Source organism: Podarcis tiliguerta (genome assembly GCF_965153285.1).
Source record: "Podarcis tiliguerta genome assembly, chromosome: 9".
NCBI classification, from domain to species: Eukaryota; Metazoa; Chordata; class Lepidosauria; order Squamata; family Lacertidae; genus Podarcis; species Podarcis tiliguerta.
In genome coordinates, this window is record NC_139542.1 from 25,813,094 (window position 1) to 25,827,109 (window position 14,016).

General features: G+C 40.5%; 1 protein-coding gene across 14 annotated transcripts in view; it reads right to left on the reverse strand.

Moving 5' to 3' along the window:
* Nucleotides 1-14,016, reverse strand: part of CAMK2D (calcium/calmodulin dependent protein kinase II delta) — a 139,552-nt gene that overhangs the window by 61,574 nt on the left and 63,962 nt on the right. For all 14 annotated transcript variants that reach the window (XM_083457401.1, XM_083457406.1, XM_083457408.1 and 11 more), the window contains 2 exons: nt 6,268-6,322; nt 1,797-1,862 (listed from right to left, as the gene is read on the reverse strand). In XM_083457401.1, the coding sequence (XP_083313527.1) occupies nt 1,797-1,862; nt 6,268-6,322 (121 nt within the window). The remainder of the gene's footprint in view (nt 1-1,796; nt 1,863-6,267; nt 6,323-14,016) is intronic.

Here is a 14,016-nt window from a genome sequence, read left to right on the forward strand (position 1 = left end):
AACAATGACCTGTTTATTGCTTTGGTCCTAGATCCCCCCCCCCCCCAAAAAAAACCTCCCATAGGAGGAAAATTTTAAAATCGCACTTTGACTTTGGGAATGGAAAAGAGCAAGAACATACAGGTTTTAGAAAACATAGTGAAAATGGCCTTTTAGATACACAGAACTGCATGCGCAATTCTCTGGGTTATGACCACCATCTCTAATACAAGCAAACGTAACTGAATCTTAAGCCCTTGACCTGTGAAGAAGCAGTGTTTGATGATCAGCAGAGGTGGAAAGCAGACTCTATATCAGGGGTTCTTAACCTGGGGCCCATGCATCGGCTTCATCAGGCGGTCCATGAACCAGGCACGTATGCCAAAATAATAAACTTAACTGTGCTAAATTTTGTATGTATGTGCATGGGGGGGGGGGCTATCCACAACTTTCATCAGATTCGCAGAGGGGTCCGTAACCCAAAAATATCTAAGAACCACTGCCTAGTCACAGAAGCTGCCTCCCCCTTCTGTTTTGCACAGCAGAGTACAGAGAGGAAAGAGGGAGTGGTTTATCTTCCTGGATGGTGCAACAGGAAGAAACCCAAATCCAGCAATCAAAGTATTTTCATCTTGAGCGCCCCTGAGCGAAGCACCTGATGGGGACTGTGTGCTCAGGCTAGAAAGACAAGCAAGGAGATTTCGATCTATTGGCACTGTTCTCCTCAAGGCCAAAATGTTCTCTGAAAGGGATTATTTGTACCAGTGGGCACCACTCACTGAGACTGAAAGGATTGTTTCAGATATTATCGCCCACCCATGCCACGTTCTGGAGCTCCCTGTAAAATGGCAATTAGTTAATGTGGAAAGAGGCTTAGGGACACTGTGGTGCCCAGGTGAGATCACCAGCATGCTGAAATGTGTTCCCCCCTGCAGGAATCACTCAACCGCTTCCATGTGCTTTATATAAAAACTGAGAAAACAGCAGGCATGGATTTTTGTGTGTGGACAAGCATGAGAAGTGCTTATCACAGCGATAAATGTGGAACTCCAAATTTCAGTGGAGGAAACTAGATGGGTCTGTTGGGCTAACTGAGAACCACACTTTCCTAGCAAAAAAGCATTGTGTAAGAATAATATATGAATAATATTAAAGTTCTGGGACAGTGTGATTTCCCCTGCTAAAAGGTGCACTAGATGAAGGATAAATACTTTGATCCCTTCCCTTAAAGGTAAAGGTAAAGGGACCACTGACTGTTAGGTCCTTTCGTGGATGACTCTGGGGTTGAGGCGCTCATCTCACTTTACTGGCCGAGGGAGCCAGTGTACAGCTTCTGGGTCATGTGGCCGGCATGACTAAGCTGCTACTGGCGAACCAGAGCAGCGCATGGAAACCCCGTTTACCTTCCCACTGGAGTGGTACCTATTTATCTACTTGCACGCTGACATGCTTTCGAACATGCTAGGATGGCAGGAGCTGGGACCGTGCAAAGGGAGCTCACCCCGTCGTGGGGATTCGAACCGCCGACCTTCTGATTGGCAAGCCTTAGGCTCTGTGATTTAGACCACAGCGCCACCCACGTCCCAGACTAAACAGCAGACTAAAGCCACCATCCTTATAAGGAGTGCATCATCAAACTAGGCTTGCCCAAGAAATTGATGAATTCCTTGCATGGCAAGCTGATAATGTTCCCCACTTTTGAGTCAGTACTGATGGCAAACCCCAACCATCATTGTATTATGGTGCCAAATACCACATTAAAGGTAAATAAACAGCAAATGAACAAACAGTTAAAAGCCTTGAAATCCAGCACTTACCTTGCATCTGCTTCACTGTAATATTCTCTTGCAACAATATCCTCAAATAATTCACCTCCAGTGACTCTGTTAATGATATAAAGCATTTTTTTTATAGCAGACAAAATAATCAAGAATCCTACGTGTGAGAGAATTCTATACTGCCAAAGTATTCAAAGTGTTGCAAAAGTACTGAATCATGGATTATCCTCACACATGAAGGTTCAACTATTGGTGCATAGATCTGCAGGATACTGGATATTGTAGTAAATGAGGTATCTGGTCTTGCAGACCATTTTGCAAAGCGCTTTGCAGGACCCACTGCGGCAAAAAAAAATTTAAAAAAGATTGCCTAATCTCACTGTGATGTCAGGTGATTGACAGGTGGGCGGCTCCTCTCCACCTGCCAAGCTTAGCCTGCGAGGGATGGGGGAGATAATTATCTACCCCACCAGCCAGATCCAGTTACCCACCCCTGATAGATAAGGTGTGAAGCAGCCCTTTGGGATGTTGACCTTCAGCCACCTGCTGTTCTGGCCTCAAGTCACGGAGATATTTGTATGCAATACCAAATAGTTCCAGTAAGTTTTATTCTCCTCGGCTTTTCCCCCTAACGTGCAGGAAAATCACTCACATTATGATGGGCTTTCATTAAGGGACCTTCGTAACGCAGAAATGCAGGATCTGGTAAGTAATTAACCTCTCTATTACGGGTGTCCACTTTTAGTAGAAGAGGCACAATAACAACTTGAAAGGATTTATATCACACTAATGGCCACTCCATCCGCTCGGTTGACAGACAAGCTCCATTTGGCTTTCCCTCAATTGTCATCTATCTGTCCCATCAAGCTACAACAAAGGGAGAAGTTGGGAAGCTGAACCACTCTCTCAGCTTGGCTGAGAGAACAGCTCCATTTGGCTTGGCTTCTCTCTGAACTGTTGCCACTAAAGCTCATCATTGTAAAGGAACCTGATCACTGTAGGAGTATTTTAGCTCTAAGGACTGATGCCTGAGTTTGCTTGTATTCCTCTTCCCTCCTCCTCCCTTTTTCCTTCTGTGCTGCATTTTTTTGCTGGACAGAGGTAAGAAAAGCAGGAGGGCTATAGTTTCTGCTCACAGAGACACCTGTTTGGCCACTCTGTTAAAGGAAACGTTTGTCTGATCTATCACGTCTCTGCTAATGTTCTTATGACTGTCTTATTTGTTATTGATCTTATGGAAGTTGATCCAAGAGCCTTTTTGGCTGAAGAGCTGAGTAAAAATGCTTTAAACAATAGATCTGCCTGTCCCTGTGTGGCCTTTCAGTCTTCGCACTATCAATTTATTCTTCTATTTCTGATTGTTCCACTGGAGATACTAAAGTATTTCCCAAATAAAGAGAAAACTGCTTATAAGAAAAAAGGCAGGCAGTGTAAAGTAAGTTTGCGTAAACACCTCACTATGACTGAATTTTTACTTCAACCAGCTCACTATGGATTTTGTAATAGCTTTACAGTGATACTTATATAAACAGAATCATGCATACACAGGCAACCCCCCCCCCCCCAATTTTACCACTTTCAACATTTCATTGTGAAAATAACTATCCAATAAGGGAACAAAAACTTTTCACAATAAAAGTGTCTATTTATTAAGCTGACTGTTTTAATATTAAAGTCTCTTGTTTGCTAGGTTTTTAAAAAACACATCAAAATGTGCTGTCCTGAGAGGTTGAAATGAGAATTTTTAAAGTCAATTAACTAACATCTATGACCTTTATAATTTTGCTCCAGTGTTTCTTGACAAAAAGAAATGTGCTCTAGAAGTGAGAAGCCCAATGTATTTCTTTTACAAAAATAGATTTCAACACTGGGCATAATTAGGCAAAACAATAGCCTTATGACTTAAACTGCAGCTACATGTTTTTACATTTGGTGGCCTCTCTTTTCCAGTAACAGCATGACATTTCACTGAATAATATGCTATTACATAAATCTTTCATAAATGCAGCCCTGCTAAACAAAACATTTCATACTCTCTTCTCATCTTTACCAGCAATTCTTGTGCTTTTTCGGAATGTTTCCCAAAAATAGGACCTTAGACTGTAACAGAACACCATTTCCTCACATTCCTCACTGAACAGTTTTGTAATACTGGTACATGTTATTCAGGAGGCATCTGGCATTTATCTGTCTCTTATCAAGGCAGCTCACATAATTATTAACTATGATCCAGTTATGTTCTAATGCCTTGTTCACAATTCAACACACTGGAGAATAGCCTGGGCCAATTGTTTAAGCAAGAGAACTGAAACAACCAAGGTAAACCTAAGGCTTCTTTAACAACAATCAGAAATGTTATTTAAACCATCTCACAATGCCTGAGCTGGGCTATGCTAGCTAGCTATGCCCCTGACACTGTGCACACAGGCTAATCTCACATCTGCAGAGATGGAGGAGGCTTTGTATGTACAGATAATCATACAATAGCTCAATCTTTGCAGAAATTTATGCCAGGGGGTATGGCTAGCCAGCATGTGTGACGTTGAGGGAATGCATATTTTGCACAGTCCCACTCAGATGAATACATGTGTGGGGCTTCTGAACAGGGGTGTATTTCCAAAGAAACCCCATTAAAACCTATTAGATTTACTTCTATGCATACAATTGACATGGGGGAGCCCTCGTTCAAGTTGTTCTTGAATTTGCAATTAAAAACATGGACCTTTCATATGCAACTTCTACTTTCTTTGGGCACAAAGGGGAAGAAATTCACGTGCAACAAATAAAAATTTGCACCCTATGCAAGGACAGGTTGGAAATCTGCAAGAAAAGTGATCTTTCTGTACTCAGTTAAAGGGAATTTGAATTCCTGCACATGCTTAGGTCTGGTTTCAGATCACAGCCTCTTTACATAGATGAATGAATAGATGAATGCTTCACTAACCATTTAGGCACACTTTGCTTCTCAGGTCTATAGGTTATCATCAAGTGTAAGTGAAAAGGGCTATTTGCTATTTTAGGTTCTTAAAGGCTGCCTGTAGGTGCAAGAAAGGTTGTGAAAGCACTCTACAAAAGTAGGTACGTTAACTGAATTACTATTAATAAAATATGTTAAAACCTTATCTTTGCAGCACTTGATATCCTTTCATAACTGTACTCCCCTTCAACTTGGCAACAAAGATTTGTACATAGGTGAATAACAAAATTTAATGCACCTTTGCTCAAATACTTCATCATATAAGCACTGAATCAAAAGGGGTGCTGTACTGTTTTCTATTCTGTTCCACAGCAGGCATCGATGCCATGTGTATGATTGAAATAACATGCTTCCAAGATAGAAGAACTGAAGTAATACCGATAATCTCTTTACAATGGTTAACTAGTCAGGAGCTGGCTGGCTTGTTTGCTTGTTCCTGCTTCTGGTGTGAAATAAGATTGGGGAGACCATTTGAAGCAGGTGTGCACAATGGTTGAAACAGCAAAATGAGTGGTAGGCACAGCCCACCTTCCACAGCCTGATACAACCATTCTTCAAGTTGCCCTGCAAACTGATGGGGACATTGCTTGCTCAGGGGGTGGGAGGGCTGCTGGTGGGAAACCTGCTGTTTAGGAAGAATCCTACCCCCTGGGGAAGGACCTGAGGGGCATGAAGGTCTTCTACACTGCATGGCTTCTTGCCCAACAACAGTTTTTTCCCCATGAAAAACCCTTAAAGGAAAGACAATTATTTTGGGGCGAGCATTCATTTTGAATACTCGCAAAAACCATCAAAACGTTGAGTCCTCAAAGGGAACACTTACAATTAGTGATCAAAAGCCAATCATTTTTTATCTGAACACTGGGAACTACATGCAACCCTAGTGTGAATACTGTACTCCCTTACCATTATTTCTTGGCTACAACTGTGGAAATGTTTCAGATTAACATTGATTTTAGCCATCAAATACTACAGGTGTTTGTAGTACCTGTAGTATACAGTGGCTTGTAGAGGGCAACCCCACCAAACCTGTCTACCAACTGGATAGTAGGTTTAATGCTCAAGTTTCAAGGGAGAAAATTACTGGGTGTATGTATGCCTTATCGGCAAGACAGCAGAACCCTTGCACACACACCCATAAAAATACACAGTGCTTTATTGTCCTTCTCTCCTTCATTCACACAGAATCTCAGCAAGAAAATTAACTTATATTTCCATTTTACAGTTAGGCAGCTGAAGTTGAGAAAGTGCATCTCACTCAACACCATCTGCTGAATCCATAGAAGCACTGGAACCAAGATCAAGAAATGGGTTAACCACTTAAGACATTCAGCTTCAGTGCATCTCAATATGCAATTAGATATAATTTATTCATCCACTACCATGACATGAACCACTTATGGCTCCTTTTTACCTGTCAAATATTAGGAACACACAGAATACCCCCAGGGCCTTTGTGGGCTCTCCCCGCACCCCAGTCTCATTCTTTAGAAAAAGAGCTTGGTGCAGTATGTAGCAAGCAGACATACTTACAAATCGAAGACTAAGTAATGAAATCCTTCTTCTGATATGCTTTCATGAAGTCGCACTGTAAAAAAAGAAAGAAAAATGATATCTCTTTCTCTTTGACTCTTTTGTCTAATTCACCTTTCTGGATAATTATCTCCCATCTTTGATAATTAATTTTTCCTTTTTTATGTAAAAAAGATAGAGCTGTGCTTTGTCTTCCCTTCTCAATCCATTTTTACAGAACCTTTCTTTCTTCATATATACAGAAAGCACTCCATCTAATAGGTTTGTATCTCTTTCTTTGCACTATACCAGCCTTTTCCAACCTGGTGCTCTCTAAATGTTTTGAACTACCTCTTCTATCAGCTCCAGCCACCACAGCCAAGACAGTGGAAGTTGATGGGAATTATAGTCAAAACTATTTAGAGGGCACTAGGTTACAGCTGTAACCCAACTATATTTCAAATTTGTAGCATATTAGCCATATTTCATGAATGCTACTAACTAATATCTATTTTATTCAAACATCTTTTGGGTACATAAGTCTTGCTGGGGAAGAACTTCAATGGTCCTGGATAGAAAGCTGATGTATTAAGGGAAATGTTTTTGCAGATCCCATTAAATGGGAATCAGCACATAAAATGTTCCAAGTGGCAACAAACACTGGATTGGGAATAGAATAAGCTGTTCAACAATTACCTTAACAACCAAGACACCCGGGAGAATAGTATGTCTTTGTTTCGCTATCTTTCCCAACCTTCACTGTGAATTAGTCAAAAGCACTTTGTTTTTATCAAGAAGGAAATGAATACAGAACTCAGTGCATTTTAGTTCATAATAGGAAGCCATATCAGGACACAGTTGCTGTTGTTCGCTGAAGAGCTACTACGTAGAAAGATTATTTCGAGCGCTGCCCTTTCCTATTTTTCAAGAATGAGCTACCAGCCTCCATGCAGACCTCATTTCAGATGCCCAAGCAGCTGATCTGAACTGGGAAAGAAGCAATTAGTCTGTCAAATGCCCGGTCAACTCCTGTCAAACAGAAATGCACACATATTCCTTTACAAAACCCACTTCTATTTAAGTGTTGACACCTTATACCTTGAAAGCATTAGAAGAACACACTTTTAAAGGAAGTGGAAGCTGCCTAGCGAGTTAAGTGTTCGGTAACAAAAATGCTGATTGCAGCTCCCGTGCCAGTAAGGCAAACATTACACTTTCTGGGCAACCTGACCTATAACATGTGCTTTGCTATAAGACCCTTGCAACGCATATCATGAGCACTCCAACTACAATGTAGGAATTCAACTGTTTCGGCAGCCCAAATGGCATGCTTGTATGGAAATTTCCCTTGTTGGAGGACTACTGGCGAGTGCTCAGCTAGAAAAGCAAGAAATGATAGGAAACACACAAAGGGGAGGAGGCATCCTGCGGCCTGTGTGAACTACTTTCCCCACCAACTCTGATCCTTCAAGTTTGAATGCTCCACAGGCAAACTGAGCAGCAGGGTTTATAAAATTAGGAATTGTATTTTGGGTTGGGGGGGGGGGAGTATAGAGATTTTTCTTCCTCTCTCCTAATAGTAGAGCTTGGGATCCCCTAAAAGCATTCCTCAGCATTAGGTTCAGAACCAACAAAAGGACTATGTCACACAATTCCTAATTAACTCCTAGAATTCACTGCCAGAGAATGTGAATATAGCCATTAGCCTAGATGGGTGAAAAAACACCCTTTAGACAAATGCATGCAGGAGACAAAGACTGCTAAATGAGCCTTCGCTGTTCAGATGCATCATACCTCTGAAATGCCATATGGTGGGGAGTGAAAGGATTATTTTTAAAACACACTTCAATGATGATGTTGATGAAAAAATGCAGTCAAACAAGGACAGCTGGAATCAGCTGCAAATTTTGGAGCAGGGTTCAGCTAACCAGTCCTGTCAGTGGAAGCCCTGCAGAAAAACTTCTGGTTGTGCAATGGGGCTTACCCCTCTCCTCCCCCTGTACCCCCCAAATTGACGCTTTTTTTTTGAAGCGGGGACAGGAAAACCTCCAGAGAAGTGCGTACGGGTGGGTGTTGTTCCATATGGCAAGCTGGAATATGTGCACAGACAAAACAATGTGAAGAACGCAATGCTAAATTCCATCCTTGGGCTGCACCCAAAGGGTGCCGCCCCCCAAAAAAAGCCTTTCAAGTCATTTGTACTTTGACTGATTGAACATTGAGACTGTTGATTATATGAACTTCACAGTAAAAGGAACACTTGTGTATTTTATGGAATTATAGTAAATTTCAAGAATTGAATTAGTGATGTAAGCCATGTCAATGTGACTCTTATTTTTGTTCTAATAGCTATGCTATGGGATTTTTCAAAACCATGCTGAGCACCCATCAGGAAAATGTGTAGGGTGCATATTTATAGCAGCTTCTCCCTTTGTGTGTGGGGTGGGTGGGTGTGTTTTTTAATTAAAGGCAGAAACCACAAAACCAAAGCATTAAGGACAGCACTGCACCTGAGGGTTCTTAAATTGTATCTGACAAAAGAAAGGATTAACATGTTCACAATAATCATTGCTCAAGCACAAAGGAGTAACAGGAGTCGTCCCAGCATCATACTATAGCTTGTTTTTTTCCAGGTAGTTCCAGGATCTAAACCTGAGTTCATTGGTAAATAATATACACGTCTCCATTGGTGCTTTTTCATTAGTGATTGGTTCTTGTACCTGATGTAGTACAGTAATAAGGGAAGTTGTGTTACTGAAGAGGCAGGAGCTTTTAACCACAAATGAGACCAAGCTCTCTGATCACTTTCACACAGCAGTGATGTGAAGTTTCCACGAGTTGCCTTTTCTAACCTAGCATGAAGTTATGTTATTGCTCTGACATGCAAGAATGCATCTCACCACATCCTGCAAAATCTTTTGAACTCTGGGTTGAGTCAAGTCAAAACGAGCAGCGATGGGAACAGCTTTGAACATCTGCAAGAGTGCATTCTGCCAGCACAGACTTATAACGTCACTGAGAATTCTGTTCTGTTCCTAATTCCATTCACAGAAATGTGTTTCTGCCAGAGTATTCAAGCATATCACCACACACACATGCACACATGCATTTGTTCACAACTGGACAGTTTAAGGTGATTTGTCTTGAGCACAATTTTGAGGAAAAACATCAAGGATATAGATATTTGGGGGAGGTGGGAATAAGCACTGGGGGAGTGCAAACACATGAATGTTTACAGTGGTACCTCAGGTTACATACGCTTCAGGTTACAGACTCCACTAACCCAGAAATAGTGCTTCAGGTTAAGAACTTTGCTTCAGGATGTGAACAGAAATCGGGCTCTGGCAGCGCAGCAGCAGCAGGAGGCCCCATTAGCTAAAGTGGTGGGGTTAAGAACAGTTTCAGGTTAAGTACGGACCTCCGGAACTAATTAAGTACTTAACCCGAGGTATCACTGTACTAGTTTGCCGTTTGGCACCTTGGAACTGGTAACATTAATATATTTATTCAGATACAGACTCCATCCCAAGTCACAATACTAAGTTTTTATAATCAATGAGAATTAAAGCAAGTAAAGAACTGTTTTATCACACAAAGAATTTTGTAGTGACAGATTATAGATGGTCTTTTAACACTTAACAGAATGTGGCAATTCCGTGATTTTTTTTTTAAATAGGAAAGTAAGCAATTTTGGAAATCCAAATCTTTAGAGATGATGTCCGTCCAAAATTTCTAAAAAGTTGTCTACTCATTAAAAATATTACCATTGTCTTCTTATTAAATTCCAGAACCAGATGAGATAGCCTTGCTGACAGCAAAACAATAAAGCACAATCTGGTACACATAAAACACCAAAGCCCAATTAACATAGCAAAATGTATTTCTTCCTCTCCAAAGGCAGACACTAGGCATTCAGGAGTGTTAAAAAAAACACTCCATTTGCCTTTGTTACTAAAACCCTATTCAGTCTTGATCATCATTAATTGGAGTCAAGATATCTTTCATGTACTTGGTTTTCGAACACAATGCGTTCCACAAGTCCATTCGACTACTGAAACCAAGGCACGGCATGCGCATCTCAATTGCGCAGGTATGCCAGAAACAATAGCGGAAGCCGCATTGGACAGGCGGCTTCCAAAAGAATGTTCAAAAACCGGAACACACAGTTCCAGGTTTTGATCATTTGGGAGCCAAAACACACGAGTACAAAGGCATTCGACAACCAAGGTACAATTATGTCCTAATGAATCACCAGTTTTTCTCTCTCATATACAGGGTGAATCCTTTAAAAGAGTCCCCATGGATACAGACTACACATGCTCCACAGGGCCTCTTTTAAAATACTCACCCTGTATATACTGGGTGATATTCAACTAAGTCTGACTCAAAGGATTCTCACTTAAGCAAAGTTAAGTTTATTAAGGATTATTTTAAGCAAACAAATGAGAAACCAATTTTTATGTTTTAGCTGCTGTTATTGTGTTTTTAAATTGCTTTGTTCCATGTTTCTTTATCTTCAGTGTAAGTCTAAGTGGCATGCAGACATAACTGCTGTGGAACTGATTGGAAGAGTGAGCACAGTGCTATTAAATTCAACTGTAAATGAACAATTAAGACAAAAGTCCAACACAGTCATGTTTATTTCAAGAGAAAGCTTCTCGGAGATGAGGGAATTGTTAAGAAGAAAGTTGAAAAAAAAGTTAAGAGGGTTAAATTTTCCCAGAATGCTTGGGGGTTAGCCAAAACTAATAAGACGCTCAAGTAAAATGTACAGTACAAAGAATGAAGAATACCACAAAGTCCAAGAGGACACTAGAGTGGTTAATGAGTAAGGCAGCTGGTAGACAGTCAAGACCTTTTCTGAGGAAATGAAAGTCTTGGTCAAATAAGGGCAACGAAAGATCACAAATGGCAAAAGCACACAATAAAGAACAAAAGGAAAGAATTTGAGGAATTAAACATATTTAAATACATCAGAATCTGGCAACTAACCAAGGAGGTGGTTTGACCTTTGGCTGACAAAGGTGCAACGACTGTCTTGGAGGAGGATAAGGAGATTGCAGAAAAACTCAATAAATTCTTTTGATCTCTCTCTTAAACCATGGAAAACGTAAGGTAAAGATACCAATAACTGAACTGACGTTTCCAGGAAGACAGCCTAAAAATCTGAGGCAAATAGTGGTGTCAAGAGATTAAATTCCTTGCTGACAAATTAAAAAATAAGAAATCACAAAATCCTTTCGGTATCTACTCTGGCGTTTTTAACGAATGCAGAACAACCTACGGATGTCCTCTGTAAGGTCAGGAAACAACGCCATCCACTATGCCAAATGCATAGAACTACATTCAGAGTCTCTTCTCCATGGGTTCAGAAACCATGATTCCTCAAGGTTCCCCATATGCCCTGAAACACCTTCCTACAAGGAGGAGGAATCTGAGGCCTTTCCAAAGTTGTGGGACCACAACTTGCATTATCACTGACTACTGTCTATGCTGGCTGGAGCCTACCACTGCAACATTCACTGGTTGTTTCACTTTGTGTGCTATGGACTGCAAGTTTGTGGGAGATTTTCTGTTGTTCGGCTCTAGTGTTTGCTGTAACCAAATGTATAGGTGTATATGCTCTGAGTTTTTGTTTCTTTTCGTCTTTTCGGTTTTTTTAAATATGGAAAGTAACTATTCTTAAAAGTGCCGTGCTTTCGAAACGCACATTAAACACAAGATTTCACCATAATTTTCAACCTATTTTGAACATGCAAATATTGTTGAAACTACTTTTCTGCAATAATCTATGCAAATTCCAAAGGAAGTGAGCATTTTAACAAGTTATATTTCGTAGTCATACAAGTAATTGTTGTTGTTTTTTTAAAATCACTAGATGGCAGTGCTTTTCTTCTAGGGGGAAAAAGGCGCCAAGTACAGTGGAACCTCGGTTGTTGAACGTAATCCGTTCTGGAAGACCTTTCAACAATTGAGGTGCAATTGCCAGTCGGCAATCACAATGGAGAAAATGGAGAAACACGCTTCGGAAGCCGTTTGACTTCCGAGGCGCATTTTAAAACTGACTTCCGAGGCGCATTCACTTCTGGGTTGTTGGCGTTCGAAAGCCGAAATGTTTGATTTCCAAAGCGTTCAACAACCGAGGTTGCACTGTACTAAGTACCCTTGAGTACTCCCAGAAAGAAAGCACTGCTGAACGTTGTAACTGAAAGCATTGTAGGCCAATCTGCTCCAGAAAGGAGTATTTTACATTTCATTCTCCTTAAAAGTTTAAAACGTAAGAGAACAAGTTACTATATTCTGCTGGAGTAAAAGTAAATGAATCAGTACTTCACAATAACAGCATGCCTACTTGTTATTCCAAAGCTTTAAAATTCAAAGCACCCAGCACACTACCAGTGCTAAATAAATTGTTGTAAAAGCTGTGAATAGGGTGGCATGTTTAATAACAAACTGCAGGCAATGAGATAGTAAGATCCTGAATTTTTCTGGCCGAGGAAAGACATGTAAAGACTTTGCATTTCCTCCCCACCCTCTCAAAAGAAAAAGAATCTAAGTGGGTTTTTTTCCATTCTTGAACAAGGAAGGGAAACTTGTGGTCCTCCAGATATTGCTATGCTACAACTTCCATCATCCCTGACCACTAGCCGTGCTAGCTGGGACTATTGGTAATATAGTAATATCTGAAGGGTAATATATTGGTAATATAGTAATATCTGAAGGGCCACAAACTCCCCATCCCTGAACTAGAATGTAGAGATCATGGGCGGAACAGACATTTCCCCCCTTATAAATACAAGGAAGTACAGGCTACTTGCTTATATATTCACCAAGCATGTTTATGTGGTGAGCCTCTTTTACTTATACAAATCCTTTTACTTGTGACCATCCACATTTTAAATATCAGCACACTTAAATATTCTGAGGAACAACTCAGCCCACTAAAAATATTTTTTCCCCAAGTACATATAGTTGCATCAAGAATAATTACACTCTAGAGAATGTTATCAGTAGGAGATAATTGGTTTCCTTGGGTATAAGCCAAAAAGCTAAGTGCCTTCAAATCCCCAGGAACAATAACCCGCCTTTTGTTGTTCCATTTGGAAGTTCTCACTTGATAGCATTTGGGGTTTGCTTTCAATACACTTTAACCATGTCTGCAAAGAGCATTCTTGTACACAACATCAGGTGAAAAGACCAACATTCTAAAAGCCCTTACTCAGGAGGCGGTCCTGTGAATTTTAGCAGGATTTTCTCGTGAATAAGGGAGTTCGTGTCTTTAGTCTCAAAATTAACCATCAAAATAAAAAGGCTTATAGCAGGAGGAGTGTAACATGGAAATCATTGAAATACCTTTTCAGCAGATCTAAGCCATGGTCCAGTGACCCGAGTCTAAAATGGTTAGTTGGCAGATAACAACAAATAAAGAAATTTGGAGGGCTCTGGTCTTGCTTTTAAGCAATATCTAAACATATAAGATGAAGCTGAGGCTAGAAATCGCTTCTACTGATGAAAGAGATTGGCTATACTTAGAAGTGAGAAAGAAAAGATTCTTAACAAAGAAGTTTAAAAAATAATTTCAAATAATATTTCATTTTTGCATTTGTAGAATTGTACAGGTTGGAAGGGACCCTGAGGATCCTCTAGTAGTCCAAACCCCTGCAATGCAGGACTAAGCAGCTGTCCCATGCAAGGATCGAACCTGCAACCTTGGCATTATTAGGCCACACATGTACTTCTTTCAAGAATCCGAGATCAGTGAAAACAGAG